General features: G+C 46.5%; 2 protein-coding genes across 7 annotated transcripts in view; both read right to left on the reverse strand.

Moving 5' to 3' along the window:
• Positions 1–26,695, reverse strand: part of LOC130868466 (doublesex- and mab-3-related transcription factor C1-like) — a 177,998-nt gene extending 151,303 nt beyond the window's left edge. The window contains exon 1 of the mRNA XM_057760682.1: positions 26,452–26,695. The gene's annotated coding sequence lies outside the window, so the exon portion shown is untranslated. The remainder of the gene's footprint in view (positions 1–26,451) is intronic.
• LOC130867536 (doublesex- and mab-3-related transcription factor C1-like) overlaps positions 1–26,815 on the reverse strand; it is a 185,098-nt gene that overhangs the window by 3,201 nt on the left and 155,082 nt on the right. For 4 of the 6 annotated variants that reach the window (XM_057759581.1, XM_057759583.1, XM_057759580.1 and 1 more), the window contains 2 exons: positions 397–548; positions 51–106 (listed from right to left, as the gene is read on the reverse strand). In XM_057759581.1, coding sequence (XP_057615564.1) covers positions 51–106; positions 397–466 — 126 coding nt within the window. In that variant the 5' untranslated portion in view covers positions 467–548. Of the gene's footprint in view, positions 1–50; positions 153–396; positions 549–26,815 lie in introns of those variants that run through there. The other 2 variants (XM_057759584.1, XM_057759579.1) reach the window with 2 other exon arrangements.

Raw genomic sequence — 26,815 nt, forward strand, 5'->3', positions numbered from 1 at the left:
TGGGCAACGGCTGATGGGAAAATTCCCCTTGGGCAACAAACTCTTCTTACCTCCTGGGTTGCTGCGTCAACCTTGACCTGGAGCTGATGCATAGTGTTCTTTCCAGCTACAAAATAATGGTCACACAGGATTGAGACTTCCTCCCCTACCATGCCCTTTCTATAATACCCCACACCTATACTAAAATCTCATGTCATTACTGATCTTTTCTGCTCCCTAATGCCTTGCCAAATCATTCCTTCCTGTAAACACTTTGGCACCTGACAATGATTTTTTTTTTATACATCAGAGAGTTCTTGCTGAAGGTTACACTGCAAGTCAGTGATGGGACTGGTTACAAAAATACTCATGCTTCCTCCCCAAGTTCAGGGACCCTATCTAGTGAAAGACACTTACTGCAAACTCCTTCTTCCATAGTCAATTTCTTGACATGCACGTGTGCGTTAGAGGCAGCCGCCATCATCATCCTTCTCTGTCTCCGAACTAGGCGTCTCTTTATCTGTTTCTTCTTGAAGGCACTCACAACAGACAAGGCCTTGCTTAGTTCCCTAAAACAGGGGGATTTGTAGACCTAACATTAGTTACATATAGAAGAGGTCTCCCAGGCACTATACATAGGAAAGAAGGCACGATTTTGACAGTCCTAAGACTTGAAGAGGCAACAACACTTTTATCCCCTTATTTGGACAAGCAATCTACTGCTGTGTTGAATCTATCAAGTTTCCCCAGTTACTGTGACTTGCCTCACTGAAATGTCATACTTTATTCATTGACTCAACACATGCCTCAATCATCACTGGTATTAATTATGTCCAATGAACAAAATGCCAAAGCAATCTGACAAGAGCTTTTTTAGAAAGTAAAAGAAAGAACTTCCCTATTTATTTAATGTGTTCAACATTACTTCCATGAAGAAATAAAAGATGCCACAGGTAGTATTACTGACCAATATTCCTCATGAACATAGATGCAAACCTCTCTCATGAAATTTTAGCAGTTTGATTTCAAGAATGTATGAAAAACATCCAACATCAAACATAGCTTATCCTAGAAATACAAGATGACTTTCATTTAAATACCAATGCTAAAGCTTGGTCTAATGGCATATGCACACATCCCAGAATTCAGAAGGTTCAGACAACTGGATTCCAACTGATTCGAGGTCAGCCTTGGCTACACAATGAATTCCATGATAGCTTGAGCTAGAGTGAGACCTTGTCTCAAAAAGACCCACCAATGAATTTTACTGTATTAGTGGTATAAAAAATAAAAGGACAGCAGTTATCAAGATGTGTAACAGAAAAGATATTTAACAACATAAAAGCCCACTCATGATAAATATCAGATTAAAAAGTTGGCATTGTAGGAGCACAAGGACATATCCTCAATCCAATAAAATGTATCTACCAAAAAAATCCATTGCTAGAAATATACTTACTGGTGAAAAAGTAAATAATTCTTTTTCATTAACTTTTATAGTCTAATTATCTTATAATTTTTATTTAGCATTCAAAATGCTGGATGAGTTCTGACATTTTCACATGGTTAACACAGTGCTTTACTCATATATCCCTCCATTGCACGCACGTGCTCATCTTCTACCCAGTCCTCTTCTTACCCCCAAACAGTTCCTCTTCTACTTTCATGTTATATACATGCACATGCACACACACACATACATGTATACACATACAATTGAATGAAGACTCTATACATGAGAAAAATATATTCATCTTTATTTTCCTTTATCACTCTCTTGTTTCTACCACACTTTATTTTCTTTTCTTTCTCTAAATGTTGTCTCTTTAGCTTTGATGTATGTATGTCTATATACATGTATACACTAATTAGATTGTATGGATGAAAGAAAACATGTGATATTGAAAAGACAGGATACTCCATCGAAAAAATCAGAAATGAGCTCGAATGTCTCTCTATACAAATTAAACCACATGCATACATTAAACTTTAGGCCATAGCTGCCACATAGAAACAAAAAAAAACCCTCAAAATAAATAAAAAGGCATACAGATTGAAAGGGAGGAAGTAAAAGAATGCCATTTGGTTATATATTTTAGTATATTTTTATTAATTCTTTGAGAATTTTATATATGCAAGCAATGTATTTTGATAATACTCTACCTGACTCCTCCCTCAGTTCCTCTCAGACCCATCCCAGCCATGTCCTCCTTTTTGTATATTTTTATCAACCCTGTGAGACATCAATACAATGAGTTTTTAAAATATTCAGACCCCACTCCTCCCTTAATTCTTCCTATGTTCACCATCTACCTTTCCACCCCTCCAAACTCTGTGTCCTCTTTGTTTTTCTTTAATAATCCACTGAAACAAATTTGCAATCCTGGGTGTAGGGCCAACCACAGGAGCATGACAGACTAAGGCCACACTTTAAGAAAAAATCAATTCTCCCTAACCCCCAAATCTATGAAATGTCCATAACTTTCCAAGGAGGTGTGCAGACTCATGACCTCCTCTCCCAACCATGCTGGATTATTGAGTGATTTGATGGTCTGCAGCTTATGTGCTATGAGTTCAAAAGTAAGTGATTCTGTGATAAGCAGAAGATACTGTTAGTTCTGGTTTTCCCTGAATTTGAGTCTTATACTATCCTTGCCTTCTCTTTAGAAAGTTCCCTGAATCTTGGTGGAGTGGGGGTGGGGTAGACCAGAGTGGAGAGGAGTAGAGGGAAAGGGGATCATATGACACAGATATCTCATTTATGGCTGAACACTCTACAGTCAATGTTTTCTGCATTTTGTCCAATTATGAACTGTTTAGTAACTGCATTCCATTAAACAAAAAAAAAACATGTCTGGATAATCTTCCGTTAAAAGTGACATATTTGATACAAGAAATACTCCATATTCCTAATGTAGGAGTGTCTTCTGTTTTGTGTTGATTTCATTAGTTAAATAAAGAAACTGCCTAGGCTTTTTGAGAGGGCAGAAAATTTGGTAGGCAAAGTAAACAGAACAGGATGCTGGGTAGAAAGCAGAGTCAGGCAGACGCCATAAAGCTCCAGCCCAAGATGGATGTAGGTTAGAATCTTCCTGGTAAGCCACCACCTCGTGGTGCTACACACATTATTAGAAATGGGTTAATCAAGATATGAGAACTATCCAATAAGAGGCTGAACCTAATGGACAAGGCAGTGTTTAAATGAATATGGTTTCTGTGTGATTATTTCTGGGGCTAAGCTAGCTGTGCGGGAGTCGGATGGGACAAAAAGCAGGCCTGCTCACCTCAACACTACATATTCCAGATAAAAATTGTCTCTAAATGTTAGAAACTCTGTACAAAGTATTTGAATAGAAAATTTAGTATGTAAAATTCCACTAAAATTCAATATACTAGAAACAATTAAGGAGATTGTTTCTATAATTTGGAGACCCAAACGGTTTTAAATGACATCTACAAAAACATTAAAATAAACGAAATATCTGTGAAGAATGTGGGCACAAGCACTGGAACATTTGTTTACAGAAAACTACTAAAATCTTGTTAATAGAAATTAAAATAAACTATGCTATGCTCACTGTTTAAAGCACTCAAAAGGTTTCCACTCTCTGTAATCATCAAGAAAAGGAAAAGTTATCGCTCAAAGTTCTATAGCAGTGCTTATGACACACACAAGGGCCAAGGACATTTGGAAGAGGACAACGATGGAGAATGTCTGAACCCCAGCATTTCACTATCATGCTGCAACACGGAGGTAAGCACCACAGCACGGAGTCACCTTAGGACAGGACACACACACCAGTGAGATCAGAGGCAGGTCACAGACAGCACTACAAAGGCTCCACGATAATTCTATTAGGAAATGGGACAGAAAAAGTGGATGCCCTGAGGGGAAAAAAGCAAAGATCGATGGCTCCAACAGATTCCAAGATGTAACCCAAAGTGAATCTCGATTCTAAGAGTAAACTGCTAACCTTTAATACCTACGACCTGAGGACTATCCTGCACATTGTACACACTCTGCAGTCCCCAAATACTTTCCATCATTCACCAAAGCAGACGCTCAGATATGCGGGTAACCTACACACAGTAAACACATCAGAGAGAAGAAGTAGGGTCCAGGCCTTCCTGCCTCAGAGCGCCATGCCCAGACCTTGTTCTCGAATTTTATGAACAATTTGGACCATGCACCAAGAGAGCGCCATGAGAAACCTCACAGTCCTAACTAAACGGGGCAACCACAGACAGGCCTCAGGAGCACTTTGGTCAGTGGAGACCCCGCGCACAGGGAACTCACCATGTACCCGAAGACCTCGGCATTTTCAGTTCAGCCTGCAGAACTTCATTCAGGCTGCTGAGCTGGCCAGAGTGAAGGTGAAATGCAGAGGAAGAAACAGAAAGTTCTGGGGGCGGGAGTTAGGACGAAGGCCATGCACCAGAAATGTATCTACTGGTTGAGCACAATGTACTGAACTGAAAGCAGGGAGGAATCATGGGCAGGAACAATGGGGCTTAGTGCTGTGGAGGGGTGGAGATTAGGGCTATGCAGGGGGCAGGTCTCAGTTCCACAGCCAGCACAGCGGGGACCTCAGCAGAACTGTGGATAAATGTCCTGAGTGGGGTGTCACTCTCTAGGAAGATGACATTCTTTCCCTTCTTTCCACCGCCTGGGCAGGTGAGTTTCATGTTCATGTGCTCTGGAACATCCTCCAGGGGAATGGGGTTCATCAGGTCAGGGCTCCCAACTTCTCCATCCTCAGCACCTCAAGCAGTAGTGCAGATACACATTCAGTACCCACATGAGGTAATGGACAGCAGTCATGAGGGACCGCAAACATGAAGTCTCAACTCTCTTTTTCAGACTGTGAGAAACCCACAACAATACTTCCAGGAAGGTATTGTCTTTGCTCACATCATGAAGAACTCATCCAATGGCCCAAGGGGAACTGGGAAGGCTGCTTCTCCGAGAAGGCCCTGGAAGGGTCGGTTCCATAGAGCCCTGGCACGTGTGTCCAAGTTCTTCAGGTGAGGGCTCTGAGCCAGCCTGCCTCTTACCACTCACAGCAAGCTGCAATGACTCTCTCCCTCTCCCCTAGAGAACACCCAGGCCCTCTTCTCCATTCCCACAGGGCTTCTGAGGGTCCACTTGTCTCTCTGTGTCCTTCTCAGGAGAGGCCACCAGATAGAAAAAGCCTGAGTCCACTGGGGTCCGAGAACGGGGCCATGGCCTTCTGCTGCCCAGGCCCTTGCCCTCCTGAGAATCTTGTTCAGTGCCATTGAAATAAAGGCCGTCAAACTTTACAATGTTTTGGCTTCATTATATTTTAGTCATATTTCCTACTGACATCAACTTAAGATGTGCTGGGAGATGATGTCTTGGTGATGTGGGTGGGATGTCTTGGAGGGGAGAGCAAGTGTCTTTCTGAGTTCTCTAAGGACATCAGGTCCCCCTCTGAGGCAATGACACTTGCTCCCGTCTTTGAAGCAAAGCAGTCTCACTCAAAACTGTTTCTTTCTCACAGCTGGCACCTCTGACCCCCATATTCCATACACCCAGGAGGAGCAGCTTGCAGGCCTCTCCCCTTGTAGTCTATGCAGACTTCATAGCTGACAAGTCTGGAGCAGAGACTATGGGGAGGGACGCATACACAAAGAATATGTGGAGCCCCTAAAAGGGCTTTAGATTTGTGCTCAAAACACCACCCAAGCGCCCACAGCTCCTCGAGATAAGACAGGGGCCAAAAAACAGCCTTGTTTGTCTCTACTACGCAAGGGCACTCTCCACGTTATGAGGGTTTCTTGTCTTCCTAGGGCGACCCTGAAAGGTCCTGAAACATTTATCCCAGGGCAAGGCTGCATTGAGGATAAAACACAACTCATCTTTAACCTTAGGCAGTTTTACTGACCTATACAATGTATTTTCACTACAGGAAGACTTAAATAGGACACAGAAAACACAAATACCCCTTCCCTTTCAAATGACAGTCTCCTGTATGCTTCAAACTAATGGAGTAAAAAAAAATGCTTGACCAGGACCAGTTGTGAGAAACCATTGTCCTTCCTTGCTGAGAAGGGGGGAGTCCTTCCTTGCTGAGAGAAGGAAGGGCTTCTCAGAGGCCAGAAAGTGGACAGGGAGACAACAGAATTTCAAGCCTCAAGCCCTTCTTCTCTACTTTTGTAGGACAGCCAGCGTGGGACCCACAGATAGAGAATAGTTGGAGTTTGTATTGGTTATGTTTTTCATTGCTTTCAAAAATAGCTCACAGAAAGAATATATTTTAGCTCACAGATGAAAAGGGTCTAATCCAGGCTGGAGGATAATGTGGAAGATTTCACATTGGCAGGAGCAGGCAGCCGAGACTCCACAACTGGGAAAAAACAGAATGCATGGAGGAGGGGACACTGGAAATTGCTTTTTCACTTTTATTCAACCCTGGAACCCAGTCCATGTATCAATGCAGTCCACACTCCCAGGCAGTCACTCTCTCCACAGATAAATGTTTCTGGGAACATCCTCCCAGACATCCCCGGAGTTGTGTCTCCCGGTTGGTTCCAAATCCAGTCCAATCGACATCACAGAATCACCATCACCAAGTAGCTAATTCCACTGTGATCAATGACTTAGAAGTGATCTTTCTGTGGCAGGTCTGATGGGCTGAGCATCATCTCCCCCGACAAGTCCTCTGTCTACTGACTTTGGTCCTGTGATATTGGTTTCTATTAACCCCATAGACTTAAAGCAAGCTGGGGAGAAGGGGTTTGTTTCAACACACGTCTTAGGTTCCCAGAATTGATTGAAGACAGACAGAAACTCAAGGCGGGAACTGAAGCAGAGGCCATAGAAAAGGCTGCTTGCTGCCGAGCTTTTATGGTTTTCTCGGGCTACTTTCTTTACTCTGCTTACATAGCACAGGATCCCTTGCCCATGGATGGCACAGCCCCAGATGACTGGGTCCTCTGCCAGCAAGTGTTCATCAAGGAGACCTGCACGCCAGTCTGATGGAAGGATTTCCTCCACTGCGGTTCCCTCTTCTCAGATGACCCCCATTCGGGTCAAGTAGATCCAAACTCAGCTGAGAATGTGAGCTCTGTGTCACAACTTCTCCAGTCCTAGCCGAACCTCAGGAACAGGCTCGGCCCTTCCAACCCAAAAGAGAATTAGAAGTCTACCTTCCAAGAGAAAGAAAGTCTGCCCAGAGGTTATGCCTTCTGAGTTTGTCAACCTCTCCATGTCCATGTGTGTGAATGAGAAGGGGGAGTGAGAAGGGAGTGGAGAAGAAAGGGAGAAGAGATAGAAATGAAACAAAGAATGTCTATTGGAATAATTGGTGAAATTTGGTTCCTCTCAGTAGCTGAGCTAGAACCCAGGAGCAGAGGTGGGATAAAGGCAGCTGGACAGATGCATGAGAAGCCTTCACATCTGTCCCTCCTACCAGACACAGATCCATCCTGCCCAACACCTCCCAAGCTGACTAATCGTGACCACAGAACTAGCTGTCCACTGCCGACACAGGGCTCACTGGGATATTCAGCACTACATTTTGTTCTCCAAATGATGTACCTCTTCTGCTGACCTCAGCTCTTGCCACAATCACCTAGCATGGTCCTTTTAGGTCAGCAGTCCTCAATCTGTGTGTCTCGACCCTTTGGAGGTTACATAGCAAACATTCTACATACCGCATATTTACGTTATGATTCATAACAGCAGCAAACTTGGAGTTATGAAGTAGAGAATAATTTTATGGTTGGGGTCACCACCAGGTGACGAACTGTACTAAGGGATTACAACATAAGGACGGTTGAGACACACAGTTCTAGGCTTTGCTGGCCCTGTGTCCTGCCTCCCACTCTACAGAACTACAGAGTCCAGACTTCCTGGGAGAAGATACTTGCCACTGCCAACCCCAGTCACAAGTGACTCTCTATACTCTCTCCAAGAGCACTCTCTTCTCCTAGCCTGTGAACTAGGGCAGGGCCAGTGCAAGTGTTGCCACTTCTAAGGGCTCAGCGCTTGTAGAGTTTGAGCCCTGGGTTCTCACAGCTGTGTCTATGTGTCCCCCTTAGCTTTCTCAAAAATAAAAAATCTAAAAATAAAAATTGTCTGCATGTAGGGTTTCCAAGTGTGTAAACCATTGTGACATCACCATCAAGCTAAATCCTATCAGTCACCCTCCAGAGTCACCATTATTCTTCTGTGGAGAAAGCATTTACGGTCTTCCACCATGCACATTTCCCGTACACAGTGAAGTCGTAAACACATAGATGTTGAACATACCTTTTTGATATATACCTAAATTTATAATTTTGTTTCATAAAGGAAGCAAAAGTAGAAAGTGTTTAAATGGTAAAATAAGTTATATAGAGCTAGCCCAGACTATTTATTATTCACTCAGTGATCATATTTACAACCTTCAAAGTAGGATACCAAGGTATAGTATACATTATATACTTAAAATAAAAAATAAGTTTGTGCACTTAAGCTGTCATTTATACCTCTATGTTCACATTGTCATCTCTATGCCACCTTCAGGTCACTGGCAACCACTATTGTACACTTTCCTTATCTTTGGAAAGCAGGTAACAGATTATTTTTTTTTCTTTCATTCTCATTGTACCAATGTTGTTGTAAACAACAGTCAACCCCTGGGCATGCCAAGATTTCTGTCTGTGGTCAAATGATGTTTTATTTCGTGTGTTACAAATGTCAATGTGCATAGAGAGGAGGAGTAGTTTTTACAGAGCCCATGGATTGAATGTAGTCTTTGCACTTGGCAAGTAAATACTCTGTCAATTGGCTAAATTCCCAGTCCATTTTACAACTGAAGGAAATGCAACTGTATCTCACTAATTTGCACAACATTTGTACTTAAGCTCATTCTGTAGCCCAGGCAAGTCATCAACTTATTATCCTTCTGGCACAGCCTTCCAAGTGCCTGTAGTTGCAGGTTTGCCCCCAGATCCAGATATATTCTTGATGTGTTTATCCACTACCAGACATTTAGATTATGTTCCTAGGACAGGTACTGTAGGTGATGCCTCAGTCAGTGTGGTAATTTAGATAGTTTTGGAGCACTGACTTTAGGGCTTTGGGATATACCCCCAGTACAGGTACAGCTAAAATGCATAGTAGTTCTAACGTTAATGTCTGGAGACACATGCACTGTGTTTTCAATAGCTGCTGTACCAATTCACACTTTAACAATCTTGTACTCTGCTCCTTGTTGGCTCTAATTCCCATCTCTGATGACAAGCCCTGCACAAAAGGTGAGATGATCTCTCACTGCAAATTTGATTCCCATTCTTCTGATGATTATTGCCAAGAACCTTTGTCCCTATCTGTTGACCATTTGTATATCTCCTTTTAACAATGTTTACACAGGTTCTCAGTCAATTTTCAAACAGGGATATCTGTAGGTTTCCTTTGCTATTGAGTTCTGTGCCTTTCTTATATTTTAGGATATTTATTGCTCCTTTATGCCTACATGAAGTCCTGATGTAATTCACAGAACCGAGAGGGCAGAGAGGAGGAATGTGTGCTGGCTAAATGGTTGCCTTGGGGATAGCACAACCTTTTCACCTCAGCTGAAATCACACGATTCTCCAGCCATCAACACTTGCTGCTGCACTGAAAACTATTTAATGTAACAGGCCTGGAGAGGCAGCTAAGAAATGGTCTAAGTAACAGTCACAGTCAGTGGCAAATCTGGCCCTGGCCCCCATATCTCTCAAGGATCACACAGCATTCTGTTCATCACACCTTTTCTGGGGCCCCTCTGTGATGTTCTCTCTCATGGGGTTTGCTGAGAGTCAGACACTTTTGAGGATGTGGGGACAGTAGATCAGGCTGTTTCTAACAGTGAGTTAGTGGTAGCAATGTTTGGGGAGCTTCAATTGCTTGGGCTTCCCTTGGTTGTCTTGAGAATTGGGAGTGTTTTTTAGATACATTCTCACTATGCCCAGCTGTAGCTGTGATGTTGTGAAGGCCTATGACCTCCACAGGCTCATGTGTTTGAATATTTGGTTTCAGTTGGTGGGACCATTTGGGAAGGATTAGGAGATATGGCCTTGGTGGAGTAGCTGTGTCCCTAGGAGTGGGCTTGGAGGTTTCAAAAGTCCACACCACACCATAGGGCCAGCTCTGGCTCTCTTGCCATTCTGGTTGTTGTCTCAACATGTAAGTTTGCAGCTACTGCTCCAGCACCATGGCCGCCTGTGTGTTATCTGCTCAGAACCATGTCTACCTGCCTGTGACCAGGATCCCTACCATGATGATGAGGACTTTACCTATGAAACTGAAAACAAAAACCCAACAAAATGCTTCTTTCTCTCATAAGTTGCTTTGGTTATGATGTCTCCTCACAACAATAGAGAAGTGACTAAGATCTGAAACTTGGTATGTATCCCATGTTGTCTTCAAACTTACAAAACTCCGGATCCAGTCTCCCGTAATAGGGTGGCAGGTATGTTCCCAAACACCAGTTTATGTCAATCTATAATTCTGTGTGATTTCTTCTGTCTACACCAGAGAGAAAGTAGGTGTGGAGCAGAATTACTGATGGGGAACAGTCTGTCATGGCCCCAGGTATTTGCATAGCATTAGGGTGGGCATACACACATTGACATACCTGTTAGATTCTGGAGGGAAAATCCCTGAAGCCTCATGGATACTTTATTTCCAGCAGAATATCCAGGTAAATCTTGCCAGCCTTGCGTGGTTATTATGAGAATGAAGAAACTGCCACTATGCCAGTGGATTGGAAATCATCCAAAGAATCAGAAGAAATGGATAGCAAACAGAAGAATGAGCCTGAGAGCAACACAGTCTTCATTTCACCCATGCAGAAGAAACACATTGGAGCACACTGAGAACTCTGATGGCAAAAGTAGAAAAAATGAACAAAAAGGAATAAGCTACAATGGAAGAGAACACGACTGATTTGAGAATGGAAGATATTGAAATGAAATGGCCATCTCAAAAGGAGTAAGAGTACCGTGTCACGAGTCAGAATGGAAACAGAATAGAAATCAGCTGCCTGTATCCTGTTGTAAACTGGGAGACACTACAAACTGTAAGAATTCCAGCTGGTAACATACACTACAGGCAGGTACTAGTTCAGATGCTCTTGGAAACAGCAGCCAGCAAGGATACCTCTATTTTGAAATGTTTGCACATGGTGCACCTTCAAATTCTTTCTCCTCCTACTGCAGATTAGAACCATACATTACATTGGTTGTGTTGGTGTATGCGTCTATCCTCAGCATAGGGAGGCTGAGACAGAAGGATTCTGAGTTCAAGGTCAGCCTGGGTTAGATAGGGTGATACTCTTCACAAGAGTTACAGCCAAACAAAGAGCTGCTTCTGACAAACATCATTGTTCTGGATCTGAGATGTCATGGTCTCAAGGCCAATCATGTTCTAGCAAGCTCTTCTCCAGCTCAGCTACACGCTAGGCCAGAGCATCCTCAAGATCAGGACCATGGAGAGATCCTCAGGCATGCTGCCCTTTTTCAATACTGAACAGCTAGGTAGTTCTCTTCTACCAGGACTGGTTAGTGAAGATTTTCCCCCATTCTGCATGATGTCTCTTCAGTGGATTAACTGCTCCATTTTCTGCTGGCCTCATTTGCTAAACAAGCACAGGTCTTTTCAGGAAATCCTTGTCTGTGATGCTATCTGCCTCTAGCATTATCAGGGTTTCAGGTCTTACAGTAAACCTAGTCATTCACTTGCCATGGGTTTCTCCACAGAGAAGTGGGATCTAGCCTTATTCTTCTGCATTTGGAGTGTAGTATTTTAAGTTAAGTAAGTCAGACAGATAAATTTTACATGTTTTCTCGCATTTGGGAATCCTAACATATATATATATATATATATATATATATATATATATATATATATATATATATATGTATGTATGTATGTATATACATACATACATAAAATCATGGATGTCTAAATAACATCAAAGAAGAAGTGAAACAGATTAGAAGAAATTGAGGCGCTTGCCATAAATTGGAGGAAAACAGGAGGAAGAATAGGGGTTGTGGAGGCAAGCTTCCTCCTATACTTGAATGACACTGTCGGAATAAAACTCAGTTCTATGTACAACCAATAAACACCAGTTACTAAACAAAAGGTATGACAGCATGTTGAGTACAAGAAAGAGAAAAAGATTTTCAGCTCCAGGCTTCAGGGTAGTGTGAGACAGTTCCTGCCACTTTGCTTCCCTCTGGAGCCTCTTGGCTGCCACCAATTCAAGGAAGAGAAACCTGGAGTCTGATTACAGATCCTTGGTGGGCCTTGGGCTTTAGTCATGGAGAGCTTATGGGCCATTTAAGATACAGGAAGAGTCTCCCTATCTGTTTGCTGAAATTGTCAACATGTGGATGGAGCTGGAAACTAGAAAGACGTGAGTGACAAGTGACTGTGTTTTTCTTTTGGTAAATGTGATGTTAACAATCCCAAACTCACCCTTCTGCCAAGTCTTAAGCCTTAGATAATCATTGCTAGAGGATTCTAAATGGTAGGGAAAACCACTTTCAATAAGTCGTTTCACCATTGGCCTTGGTGTAGTATGCTTGATTAGAACGGACTTGGGAGAGAAAGGAGGACAGGACGAGAAACAGATAGACAAGTCAGTGAGGCATCCCAAGGTCCAAAGGAGTGAGGAAAATGTATCAAGTGCTTGGCCAGCATGTACTTATCTGCAGAAGGGGCGGTGGGACACTGGGACAGGGACACAGGGATGGAATTCACAGAGAGGACTGGATCTCAGTCTTCACCAACACAACAGGTCAAGGGGATTGCACACCTCTGACACTAACTCTTTTCTATACCAAATGCACAGCACACTTCTGGAATAATCTGAATGTCTCTACCTGCTGTGGCTGAGACAGGACCTTCCTGTATGAGGGAAACTGTGGCTGTCTGGAGATGTTCCCCTGCAGGGAAAAGGCTGGAGTCCTAGCTTGACAGCGAAGGTGGCTGGATCGCCCTTTCTTCCCCATGATAAGCAAACTCAAAAACATGTGAGTCTGTTTTCCCACCAAGGTGATTGATCACTGCCCACAAAAGGCTAGTGACCCAGCTCTCTGGATGGCACTGCTCTGTGAAATGAATATAGATATGGGCTGGCTATGATGGCCCATATCAGTAGGATACGTTGAAGTCACTGGGTCCCGGGGACCATGAATACAGCCCTGGACCCACTGTATCCACATCAACCTCCCAATAAGCACTTGGTAAAAGGCAGCAAATGTCAGAGCAGGCTTTGATGGCTTTCCTGAAGAGGACTGACTCTGATTAAAACACTGGATTTTCTATTAACCATTGTAGTCTCCCTTATCAGAGGAATTCCTTTCCTCTCCTTATCTTTGTTTCAAGACAAGGCCTTGAGCCCATGCTGGTATAGACATCACTATCATGACCTTGAGTTTCTGATCCTCCACCACCACCTTCTGAGTCCTAGAATTATAGATATTTGTGAACACAGTCTCTGCCTCTCTCATAGCAGCAAGTCTAACTGTCTCCATTTATGTCCCAAGAGAACCATAGCCCATGTGTCAATTCCTCAAGGTACTCAAGGACAACTGTCCCTCTTTTCTCCTTCCCAACAGACACACTCAGAATCTCAAAGATCAACAGTGCCACAGACGTGACTCCCAGATGTTGACCAAGTTCTGTCTGCTGCTCCCAGTCCTTACTATCCAAGTCGCCCAACTGCTAAGCACACTTCTGTGATTTGGCTTTATAATATTTTTTGGTCCTCCTATCATCTCCTCAGTATATGGTTTGTGTGTTTTGGTGAAGGCGACAGTAAGTGACTCTGAGACATAAAGAAACCAAATATCAAATATTTTATCGAGAGTGGTCGTCTCCATAAGGGACTGAGTGACATCTCTAGTGCTGAACAAGAAGGCTGTGGGCTGCAGGCTGTGGAGCTGGGTCAGAAGGAGAAACAATGTCCCAGAAACCAGAAACCACATTGAGGGTGTAGAGGGGAGTGATAACCTATATTATGACAACAATGACCTCACAGAACAGAGTTCCATCATTCATCACGTCTGGTTGTTTATGTCACAATGTGTCACCTATTTCTGCTTTGGAAGAGAATTCAGTAAAATTACAGCACAGGGTGATCTCCCTCTGCATCTAGGTGCTGAGAAAATCCACCGCATCCACACTACTGGCACAAAAACTGGTTGGATCTTGGCAAAGGCTCTGATTAGGGATTCTGGCTCACTGGGTACTGGGAATCATGCCAAATGAAACTGTTGGGCTGATGAGATTGCCTTTAGTTCAACAAGGCCCTCGCCATGATGCACTAGGCTCTCTAATGAAGTGTGCAGTGGCCATGGGACCTCCACTTGGTCTTATGGTTTCCATTTTTAGAATACTTTTCATGGCAACACCTCAACTCCTCAAAAAGAAACACAGAAAATAACATGGGAACCTCACTGGTTACCTAGTTTGTGTTGCTCTAAATGCTGCTTCTTTCCCTGGAATGGCCCCTTAAGTATTAGGAATGCATTCAGTGTTCTCAGATCTACATTTAATCCCTTCCTTCCTTCTTTGAACAGGTCCCCCTACCACCTTTCATTACTGCATATTCCAAATAGTGCAGAAACGTGTGGTAAGGACACTTCTAGCACAGCCCTCAGTGACAACCTCCTTCCAGGCACTTTTGTCCTAATGAAATGGGCCCAACCCAAGCCATGCTTGTAGCCAACAGCATTTGGAAACTATAGTAGTAAGTCATTGCTGCCCAAGGGCAGGCTGTCACAAGACTAAGCCTCCCCTAACAGGCAAACTTCCTCCCTCCAGTACTAACTGCACATGTCCCTGTGGAGATGAACAGCTTACAATGAGTGGGTGGCAGTCATACATCTATCAGACAGAAACAGGCTAAGGCCCTCATGCTGCAGCCCATTAGCAACTGGATCCTGTCAACACCTGGCTCACCTTCAGTCCACCTATGATGTCACAGTCCGTGGGCATCTGACAATTTCATTACAAGTAGGAGTCAGAAAGGGTGAAAAGTGGAGGACCTAGACAAGTCATGCAGAATCCCTGGCCCTAGAAACTCTGGGAGAATAACTATTCTGTAATGCTGGTATATTTGGTTAGATGTACTACATGTCAGTCACTAATGCTGAAGATAACAGGACTACCCGAGGGCTGGGACTGTGGGCAAGGGACAGAGGGCCTGAGTCAGACTGGGAGAGTTTCATGTGGCTCAGAGGACACGGGGTGTGCACACCTCTCAGTCAGACTCAGGGTCAAGTCCCAGGTTTGGTATGAGTCATCTCTGTGAGTCATGTGATGCTCTGGACTGGGTCAGTTCTTCCATGAACTTGACTGACACCACCTGGCAAGACCGGTAGAAATCCACACAATTGAACTATCTAAGGATGTATTTGGCATCTTTTTGACCTGAACCTAAGACTCTGCTTCTTGCCGTGGTTTCCATAAGAGCTGGGAACTCTGTCCTTTTTTGAGGCCAGGCTGGTGAATGGATTAAGTATTATCAATGTCACGACTATATGACTCCTTCAGGTTCCACCAGGCCACAGAGGATATGATCTGTGCACTGCCACTTGGGAAGCCACTCAGGTGTGCCTTGATTTAACCTTTCTGTCATGACCCTTAGATGGTTCATTAAGAAAGCCCAAAATCTACATGGCTGGATATATTCCTCACCAGCCTGTGGAGGCTTCTCTTCCATCAGGCATTTCCAAATGAAAGGATTCTATAAGAGACTTTACCTCTCACTCCACACACCATCAATCTATCCTTGGGAATCTACACAAGGGTCTCTAGTTCACCTTCAGTGGACACAGAGATCCTCCAATTCTCCTCCCCCTGGGGTCCTTGGCACTTACAGTTCCCTCTAGACCCACCCTTTCCCTACAAGGACTTTCATTGGCTTTCTGGGTCTGCAATGCTCACAATTAGCTGCAGGCTAATCTTCCCAGCACATAGCACAAAAGCAATTGTTCTCTGGACAGGGAACAGATCAGAGTGGATACATTTGCAAGCAATTCTGGGTGGTTGGAGGAGCCTTATCAAAAGCAGAATGAGGCCATGATGCTGATGCAGAGAGCAAATGTTTCTCTATCTCCCCCTGGAAGCCTGTCTTCTGCCCTCCCTTTCCATTCCTGTCTGTTTTCCTATTGTTTCCCAATTCCCCTCCCACCCCCTTCTTTTTTCCCACAGCACTCCAGATATTCGGACGTTCACTGCTTCTGCTCTGCTTGTGAGTGCATGCAGGAGTGCACAAGCCCAATCACACATAACGTACTCTTTGTACAGCCATTGCTGTTGCACACTGATGTGTGGCTTCTGTTAGGGACACTGCCATAATTGCCATAATCAGACTCCACTCTAGGGAAGAGCTTTGTCTTGCTGATTTGGGAACAAGAAGTACTTGTCTTAGGGCACCTTGTACTGACCAAATGAGGTGGTAATTTTGTATCCGCTAAATTGTGAGGCTCCTAGATTCTGCTCTGAAACAATAACACATACTCTCCCATTTGCTGCCCCCAACTGGAAACCCAGACACCCACAGAGTAGATGTTGGACACTGGGTGTGCAGGTAGAGAGCCAATTTCTATACAGATTTTGGGCATTCGAGAAATGAATCCTGGGTAACCAAATTAGCACAGGCCCAAGAGTTGAGGTTCTGAAGCTTCCTGCTCCTTTCAGCCCTCAGGACATTGCAGGAAAGAGGACCTTTAAAGGGAGGGGACCACCCTCTACCAATAACATGGCTAAGGAGGAGGTGTCACTGGACAAACAAAATTCCAGTAGGCAGCAACGGTCTTAATGCAGTGGGGCTTCATAATAAGCAGCTCTCATCACTTTATCCCTGCCCTGCACACAGAAAGAGTTCCAGAATCCCCAGTCTCCATTCCCCAGAGTAAGATGTCCCACCTATACCAGCTCAGTCCTGGCTGACTTGACAGAAAGCCACTGATTTTGGTGCCCTACCTAGCTAAAAACACCCTCCTGCTCTCTCCTTTTCATGAGGGACCTTTCACAGTCCCTTGGTTTCTGGACCCTGTGAGTTGCTAGGAGGCATGATTCATGTGTCACCACTAGTCACACTCATAGTGTTCTCATTTGACTCTCTTGCCTGTGATACCATATCTCTCTGTGACCTTGAACAAGGTGGTACAGTTTCCAGAGCTGACATTCAGTATCACGTTACAGTGAAACCTTTCATTGAGAGCTCTCTGAAATCCTGAACACCTGCACATTCTCTGATCCCAAAGCTTAGGAGACTCGGACACTGCAGTCCAGCTGCAAGGTTCCTAAGATTATTGCACTCATGAAGGTCTGTCTCTGATGATCCCTACTCTGTAAGTCCATATGCTAAGATGCTATTTAACTTCCTGACCTGCTCCTCCCATCATATCCAAGATGGTCAATATTTAAAGCTCAGAGCTACAGTGTGGGTGGTCCTTAGAAATCATCACCCCTGAAGTCACAAGACAGACCTCACAGACTCCAGACCATTCCTGATATGCCCTGCAAGTATCTCAAGGGCTGAACAATGGGTCAGTCCAATTGTTGATCAAGCACTATCATTTTGAGCATCCATAGTCCCAGAGTCTGTATGAGACATGAAGATGTACCCTGCTGCCTCCTGGTAGCCCTGTTTAAATCCTGCAAACATACCATGGAGGAAAAGGCAGCTGCCTGTCTTCAGGGTCAAACTCACTGCAGCTGCCTGGTCTTGTCCCTCCAGAGCTGTTCTTCCTCCTCCCTCCACACTGAAGCCAAATCTTCACACATACCAGAGAGCTACTCCTCTAGAACACATCCTTGACTCAATGACAAACACCAAGCCTGAAGAGTTTCCTGAGAGCCAGCAACCCCATAGTCCCCAATCTTCTTCCATTCCTCTCTGCTGTCCTTGTGACTTTCCTGATCTCACGCTGGTGCAGGTCCTGGAGGCCACCTCTTAGTACTGCTTACCTGGGATGACCCACCCACCCTGGGACCTCAATTTCTACCTAGAAGACATTTTCTCAATACCTCTCAATATGTCACCCACCAAAGTAGCAAAGTTTAAGGGGGTAACAACAGCAAAAACACGGCTGAAGACAGTGAACACCACCCTGGGCTTACAGATTCACGACTCCTCCTTGGAGATACGCTCACCTGAGTTTATTTAAATGTATGTTTAGTGTGGCCTTCAAATTCTGTGTCCCTGTTTCTCCTCTAGAGAAACAGACTCAGGAACAAGGGTACTTAAGAATCGTGTGAAAAGTTGAAAACTATAAAGAGCCAGGTCAAGAAATTTACATCTGGACATAAACAAGGCAGTACATTGCATGTTACAAACACCATGTGATGGTGTTCCATGAGACGACAGGGAAATTCACCTAGTATGGGCGTATGTTTATGCCAAGAAAAACAGAACTGTGTGTATGCATGGGGACATATGCATGTATGTAATGCATATTTGCAGAATTCTTGAAGATGCATACCTGCTCATACTAAGAGGGCTGGTAACAGTGGACGACACATGGCGGGACTATTCTATGATCTGACACTGTTCCTAGTCCTGGTGTATGTAAGCAAACAAGATTTAAAGCATTGCAATGTGTCCTAGGAACCGAATGTGCTACCCTGGTGATAATCAAAGAGGCTCAGGGAAGTTACTTGTGAGGCACAAGGCTGTAGTGCGATCCACCATTGTACGTAGTACTTTCCACAAATAATTACCTATAATTTATCCAGGTGTGATTCAGGGCTGGCAGGATCCTACTGACCTCTCTTCTGTGTAACAGTACTCCAACTGAAAAGTTCAACATTCTCTCTCGTCCCTATTCCTTTGGTTATCTCTGCACCTGATAAAACTGAGGCTGCCATGAAAACCACTCTCTTCTCATATGTAATGTTTCACATAAGTAAAATTTCAGACAGACCATAATCATTCATTGATGAGAATCAATCCCACAATGTGAGACTCCTTTTACCATGATCCACCACCTCCCAACCGCTCCCACTCCCTGAAGACCTATGGTACCCTTCAACGCAGGTGCATGAAGACAGCTTTTGTTTTTCAAGCAGTGTCAAAGGGAAAAATTAATGCCCGTGCAGCACCAGTTTCTCAAGGAGTAAGCTTCCTTGTTATCCAAATGAACACCACACTCATTTTTCAGAGAAATCCAAAGATGGGCATATCATTCTGCTTCATAAACTGCCATAAGAAATTATCAGAGACAAGATGATTAGAGCAAGGGAAATTTATTTTCTCTTGGTCCTGCAGACTGTCCAGTCCAAGATCAAAGTGGTTCCCAGCTTGGTTTCTGCCGGGTTTCATGCTTAGCCTTCTTCTCAGCAAGTCACCCCATGGCATCTCCATCAGGATTCCTGCACACACAGAGCAAGTCCTCTGCTGTCTCCTCAGATGAGGACGTCAATCCCCTTAAGTCAGCTTCCCACCTAGGGATAACTTCTTCCTTAATTCCATACTAAAGGCTCCAAATCCAGTCAGCTCTGGGGCAGGACTTCAACAACAAAATTGTGAGGGGTCATAGTTCAGTCCAGACTGACACTGACCTGATGTTTCTGATCCATGCTGTCAAATGATGGACACATATATTATTGCCTTGAGACAGGGCCAGATGCTACTGACCCTCGTCCTGCCTAAGCAGGTAACTGCCACACTCCAGTACTGGTAAGGAAGCGAACCCACAGCACTACCCACATGTGTCAGTCCCTCGAACATCACTGCGGATTTCAGAATCTCCCAACCAGACTCTCGGCATGTCCTAAAGCAGGACAAAATCTTGGCACGGGCCCTTAACTTAGGATTGAGGCCTGAGTCCTGAGAAACCTCACTCAGAGGTTGTATCATAACGGGCTCAGGGGTTCTGCCTGAGACAGTTCTCATGTCTCGTTCTGCCCCCAGGTGGAGGTTGAGGATGGCACCCAGTGCAGGCAAGGAAACCAGGAGTTCTACTATGGATGCAGGACCAAAAGGTGGTTCTTCTTATCAGCACAGGGCTCTTTGCAGGAGTTTGGAAGAAGCCCCTGCTTGCCACTTCATTTTCCTTACATGAATATGGACACTGGGAAAATGACGAAGTTATGAGGCCTTCATTTCTAGTCCTCACCATTGAGGTCAGAGAATTAAACCCAGATTTTTATTTACATCTAATCATGACATACAAACCCCATATTGTATTCACACAGATGGGCATGAATAGAAACGACAAGCATCGCTTCAGTCCTTCATTGGTTCACATGCCAGTAATTCTAAGTTCTTATGGAGCACTGTGAGAGGAAACCCATTTGAGTACATGGACGGGGAAAGGAGAGAGGACCAAGAAATCTATTCATTTCTTGGGGAAGGGGGATGATGGTTTGAGATTTGGTCAAAAATGTACCTGGAAATTCCTAAGCTTCTATTGGGGTGCTTGGGAAAATTCTGAAAAGGCACACATGAAAACTGTGGGCTCTTTACCTCCAACGTGCACAGGGACTCTACTCTTTAGGGCACAACAGAGGAGCGGCAGCACACCTGCTTGCACATCTCCAGGGCTGCTAATCATCTCCTCAGGGACCAGAGATGGCTTGTCTGGAGAAAGACTTGGTCTGGCAAATTTCACCTACAGTGTCTGCTCCATGGCAACCCCACCCCCAGTTCCTTCCCATGATGTCTCTCCCACCTGGAGTCCACCTAGAACTCTGGAGTGATGCCCATGGAGACAGTAGAACAGAGGTGATGGCTGAAGGCCAGCAGCAGCTTTACACAGCGCATGTATTCAAAGGCCGAAGGGACCATTCTCCATTCTCCTCCTCTAGTTGGAGCTGAAAGGCACTCGAGTAGCCATCCGTTCCTCACAAATGCCACATCTTCATCATAAGCATCAGTCATGATTTCCCCTACAATCTTCACAACTCAATGTGATAAAACCGATCAAGAGGGGAGAAAGATGATACTGCCTGCTTGAAGCCGAGTACGAAACACCCGGATTGACTGGCACTAAAGCACTTCCAAGAACTTAGGAAAGAACACAAGACAAGAAACCAGAGCAGTGCACACCATGACCTGGAGAGTCCACTAAATGATAAGGATCAAATGCTGTCATCCCAAATGAGATATGGCTAAAATATCCTTGTGCTTTCTTCTCAGAGTGAGGCCCCTTAGTGCATCTCTGCTCAGGAAGCTGCATGTAGCTTGAGCCTGTTGCGGGGGAGGGGGGCATAGAGAAAACAGAGAGACACAGAGAGGGCAAGAGCACCTGAGGAGGAAGAGAAGGGAGGGAGGAGTAAGGAGCAGAGAAAGAAACAATGGGAGCGGAAGGGAGGTAGGCACATTGGAGAGGTGGGAGTGGGAGAACAGGAACAGGACAGGTCACATGTCAGCAATGTATCCACTGGATGTGCTGGATGTCCAGAACTGAAACAGGGAGGAACAATGGGGAGGGGCAGAGTGGGCAGGTGCCGTGAAGGGGCGTGCTCAGCAGATCTCTCCAAGTCAGTCCTGGAGAAGGGGATCACTGCTGCCATCACACACTCTCGTGCAAGGAAGTCCTAGGAGTCACTGTGGCTGGAACACACTCGTGGAAGATGATCTTCATTCCCTTCTTTCCACGGCCTGGGCAGGTCAGTTTCGTGTCCATGGGCTCTGGAACATCCTCCAGGGGGGGCTGGTCTGGAACATCCTCCGGGGATACTGGGGTTTGGTCAGGCCATGGCTCCCACTTCTCCATCCCCAACCAGTAGCCGAATGGGGTAATGGACAGCAGTCATGAGGGACAGCAAACATGAGGTCTCAACTCTCTTTTTCAGACTGTGAGAAACCCACAACAATACTTCCAGGAAGGTATTGTCTTTGCTCACAACATGGAGAACTCATTCAATGGGCCAAGAGGAACCGGGAAGGCTGCTCCTCCGAGAAGGCCCTGGAAGGGTCGGTTCCAGAGAGCCCTGGCACGAGTGTCCAAGTTCTTCAGGTGAGGGCTCTGAGCCAGCCTGCCTCTTACCACTCACAAGCTGCAATGACTCCCTCCCTTTCCCTCAGAGAGCACCCCAGCCCTCCCCTCCACTCCCACAGGGCTTCTGAGGGTCCACTTGTCTCTATGTTTCCTCCTCAGGAGAGGCCGCCGGACAATCTGAGGCTGAGTCCACTGGGGTCCGAGATCGGGGCCATGGCCTTCTGCTGCCCAGGCCCTTGCCCTCCTGAGAATCTTGTTGAGTGCGGTTGAAATAAAGGCCATCATGCTTTACAATGTTTTGCCTCCGTGACATTTCCTTCACTTTCATACTGACACCCACCTCAGATGAGATGATTTGGGTATCAGACTGGGTGTCCCGGGAGTGCTGGTGCGAATGGCAGGAACTAGTCTCTTTCTTACTCCTGCTGAGCCATCCACTCACCTTCTTGAGGCAATGATTCTTGCTGCTTGGAGGTGGTGGTGGAGTCCTTGTTCAATGTGCAGTGAATTTCCCGCAGCTCTCAGCTCTGACCCCAAGGGGTACTTGCATGCACCGAAAATCCTTGAGGAGGAAATAGCATGTCTCTGCCCCCTTTCACTGCAAAGAATCCTCATATGGAGAAATACTTTGCCTCATTTATGAATGGGTAGTGGAGGAGTCAGTTTGGGGAAAGCTACATGGCGGAGGTTGCATAATGGGGAGCACGTCACTTGTAGAAACACTCCCTGGATCCTGCAAAAGGGCTTTAGGCTTCCATGCCAATAAACAGTTCCCAGACAACCCCCTGCCTATCAAAACAGTCGCTCTCCAAGGAACAGCCTTTTCTCTAACTACACATGGTTTGTCCTGTGTGGGTCTTTCTTGCATTTCCTTGGTGATCTTGAAAGATAATGAAACATAGTTTCCTCAGGATAAGGCATCAATGGAAGATGGAGCACAGCTGAACCATTGATCCAACATGGAGGAGACCATGTTAGAAATGGCAACAGCTGAGCTGTAGATATGGCTCAGTAGTCGAGGACCTGCTACTGTTGTAAAGGACCACATCCTTAGGACTTTTCATGGGACAGCCAAGCTTGCTGAGGTGCCTATTAGGACTGTGGGCTTTAGACAATGAATCCTCCATGGCTATATTTGAGAAAAACTGACTGTAAGAAGTACAAAATGTACACCATCCACTACGCAGCCTTCGCCACTGACAATGAGCTGTGAGGCTGCAGATGCAAAGGAAATCTTTTGGCATCCCAAAGACAGGGTTTAGATTGACATCCTCATATCCACACCCAAAAGCCCTATTCTAGAGAAAAACAGACCATTCCCACAACACCCACCCCACTTCAACCTCAGATTCACATAGCACCATCACCCCCAGACCCCCAGGAGATACCTCTCCTTGTTTCCTTCACAGGAATGAACAATGAGGAGCTTTAGATTCAGTGCTCTCTGGACCCCACATATCTCATTGGAGGCCCCAAGATTGCTGCTACTAGATTCCATGGGGTTTGTGTCTAGAGGACAAGAAGTTTCTAAAGGGGCACCAGCACATAAATGATATGTGACCAGCAGCCTGCAAGGGTCAAAGTACTCACAGGGCAGCTACTAGGCTCCTGATATCCACTGGAAGCTATCCTAAGACAACACAGGAAATGTGGGTCCTTCAAAAGCCATGCTGTATATACAGGCCATCAACTTTGGGTAGAGCTACACTTTCATCAGATCCCTCTCTATTCATGAAAACCTCTGTAGCCCAACCAGATTGGATTGGTGCTGTGGTCTGTCCACCAAGGCTTATGCTGGCTCTGCTAAGACGTATTTCTCTCTCACTTCTGTCAACAGTGGTCCACAACACCAACAGAAAGCTTTACAGCTGCCGACAAACAGGCCTTTTTCTTTTCCAACTTATGGAACCTCACTGTAATCCTACCACTGCCCTCATAACACACTGGCTCTCCCAGGCCTCAGGAGACAACCTCTGCTTTGTGCCCTTGCCTCAGGGGACACTCTCTGTTCTGGTGAACGGGCAGTTGCTCCTCTCCTGCCACTCGTTGGAAAGGACGGGTCAAGGACCCAGAGTGTGCAGGGAATGAACTGCACGTGAGCCAGAGTCCAGAGCACGGACCATAGCTGCTGCTAATGGGCCTTCCCTCTGGCAAACCCCAAGTCAAGAGTGTCTAGTCCCAGTTGATCCTCATTTATCTCCTCTCTCGGCCACAACTCGAGAGTGTGTCTCCTGCACACGTGTTCTTGCCCTCTCACCATCCCTCCAGTATCCTCTAATTCTACCCTTCCAGTTCCACGGAAGCAGGGAGTCCACCAGGTGTTCACAACATCCCGACAGGGGGTCACTGGCAGTTTTTACATCTCTAGTGCTGCCTCTCTTGGGGGCAGCTACCTGATGCCAAAGAAGCCTGCTGCCTCCCAGATGCTTCCTTCCCACGGACCCATGCCTGTCCTCTGGGCTCCCTGACCACCCCGGTAAAGCCTGCCTGCCGCCATCTACCTCAGTTATTCACACTGAGAGCCCCAACTAGACTCTCAGATGTGGGACAGAGCCTGAGTCTGCTGTCTTGCTCTTCCAGTGCCCAACACAGTGCCTCACATAACGGTCACTAGACACAGGTTAAATAAATGAGTCCATGAGCAAGGTGTCTAATTCAATTTTATTTCCCCATACATTCCAGAGATCTAGGTGAATACAGTAAATATTAGCTGGTTCTGCTGTGACAGGTGTTGGCCATATTTGTGTTTTACCTCTGAATATCTGGAGGGGGAATCACCGCACTACGACTTCCGTCAGCATCTCAAGGAGCTACCGACTCGACCCCAGGACGTTTCAACATAAAATGACAGTGTCACAATTGTTTTGTATAAATGAAGAAATCTCCCGTAAATAAGGAACAAAGAAACCCTGGATGTTTGCCAAGCATAACCGTGGACACTCATACTTAATGATACGTCTAGAAAAGCAAGGCTTTGGGAAATGTTTTACTATGCCTTTGCGTCCACTCTGATCTGACATGTACATATGGAGGCACTTTTGACTTATCTTATGGCTGCGGGGATGGAACCCACAGCCTTGCCCATTTGAGGAAAGTCTTCTACCACTCAGCCACATCCTCAGCCTTCATCACTTAGTTCTCATCCCTTTGAGGCCTCGCAACTGTTTCTCAACGAGAAAGAGGGTAGCTACAGAGAAAGCACAACCTTGCCATGTGCAGACTAGGCGCTAAGTCACCAGGAAGCACAGCCCTGGAGCAGAATGCTATGTGTCCTTCCTCACCCTGCTCTAGCCCTGCACTTCCTAATCAGAGCCACAGGGCCTACTGCTCCAGCACCCCTTTGACTACTCACAACAAAAGCAAGGAAGCCTCAGCCTTCCCTGGTGGCAGCCTGAGATGGTGACTGGCCCCTGCACTGTCCATCACTCCAGCATGGCTCTAGCCCTGGCCCTGGCACTTGCCCTGGCACTGGTGCTGATGCTTGCTTGCTTCAGCCACGGCAGGGGCCCTGGAACTGGAACTCGCACTAACGCTCGCACTTGTCACAGCATCACCAGCAGCTGCTTCTCGGCCACCGCACTGTGAGCACTGGGCACTTCCTCCTCTTCTTTCAAGGCCTCATTTACTGCCACAGCCAAGGCTCTGGGCCGGGTGTCATTCACTTGGGCCACAAACTCCAGGCCTTCCATCTGTCTTGCTTCCTTGGAGGGCCCCACAAGAATACTGAGAGACAGCACTGGACTGCTGGAGGGCACCTACTCGTGCACCACAGACTTATGCTGCACACAAGCTCTGGCCATTCCCTATGGTGACGGCTCCCCAAGGACGGGATGCTTTTTAGGCGAGCATACCTCCAGCACCCTCCACACCTCCCCGAACACCTCCTCTGGGACACAGCTGGCCTGCACGAAGATCAAGTCCGGGATACTCAGCAGAAAGCCCAGTCTTTAGCGTGCTTGCCCTGGTCTGGTCGCCTGTCAGGTCCCCAAGGCAGGGCAGGCTGGATTTTTTTTTCCTGTTCGGGACATAGGCGTGCTCTGGAGGGCCAAGTTCCTTCACCTAGACCCAAAGACTAACTCGGGGAGGTCAGAGGTTCTCTTGAAAATCTCGGGGAAGAAGCTCCTGCACCTTTAGGATGACACACTTCAGCATGTCTGCCCTTTTGATCCACACAGTCTTCGCGTTCTTAGCCAGCAGGTACTGCGCCAGCAGCTCAGCTACTTTCTAGCTCCCAGGGCTCTGGGCATGCGCGCCAGGGGTGGTGGGGCCCGCGGGGTGCTCGGCGGGGGATCCCCTAGGGGCTTGGGGGGTCCACAAAGGAGCTCGCAGAAGCACCTGGGCGGGGGAGGGGGGCTACGTGCCTCAGAAGAAATGCTCTTGGGGCTCCGGGCAGCATTTAGCGTCCCCGCTGCCGGCGCCCCCGCGGGGTTTCCTGGGCAAGGAGGAGAGAAGGAGGCCAGGGGCCCTCTGAGACCCGCAGGCCCTGGGTGCCACCTCTACCGCGGACGTTCTCACCTGCGGCTTTGGCTGGCCCGGGAAGCAGGAACTCGGGGAGGAGATGCGCGTCCACGGGCATTCGGCGGCCGGCCCGAGCGCTGGCTGCGAGGCCGCGAGGACCGTGACGTCGCCGCGGACGCTGCGGCGGCCGCCGAGGACACCCGCAGCCCCTGGGTCTGGAGTCCCAGGCCGCGGCCCTCACACCCCGAGGACCAGGAAGCGGGCAGGGGAGGGGGCGCAGCCTCCGCCGCGACCTGTGGGAACGCGCTGGCGCCGCCCCGCAGCGCCTCTGCCGGCCGGGGACGGTACTGCAGCCCCGGGCCGGAAGGGTGCGGGGGCGCTGCTCCCAGAGGTGGGGGCCGCTGAGGCCAGCCTTTCAAGA

Source organism: Chionomys nivalis, chromosome X (genome assembly GCF_950005125.1).
Source record: "Chionomys nivalis chromosome X, mChiNiv1.1, whole genome shotgun sequence".
NCBI classification, from domain to species: Eukaryota; Metazoa; Chordata; class Mammalia; order Rodentia; family Cricetidae; genus Chionomys; species Chionomys nivalis.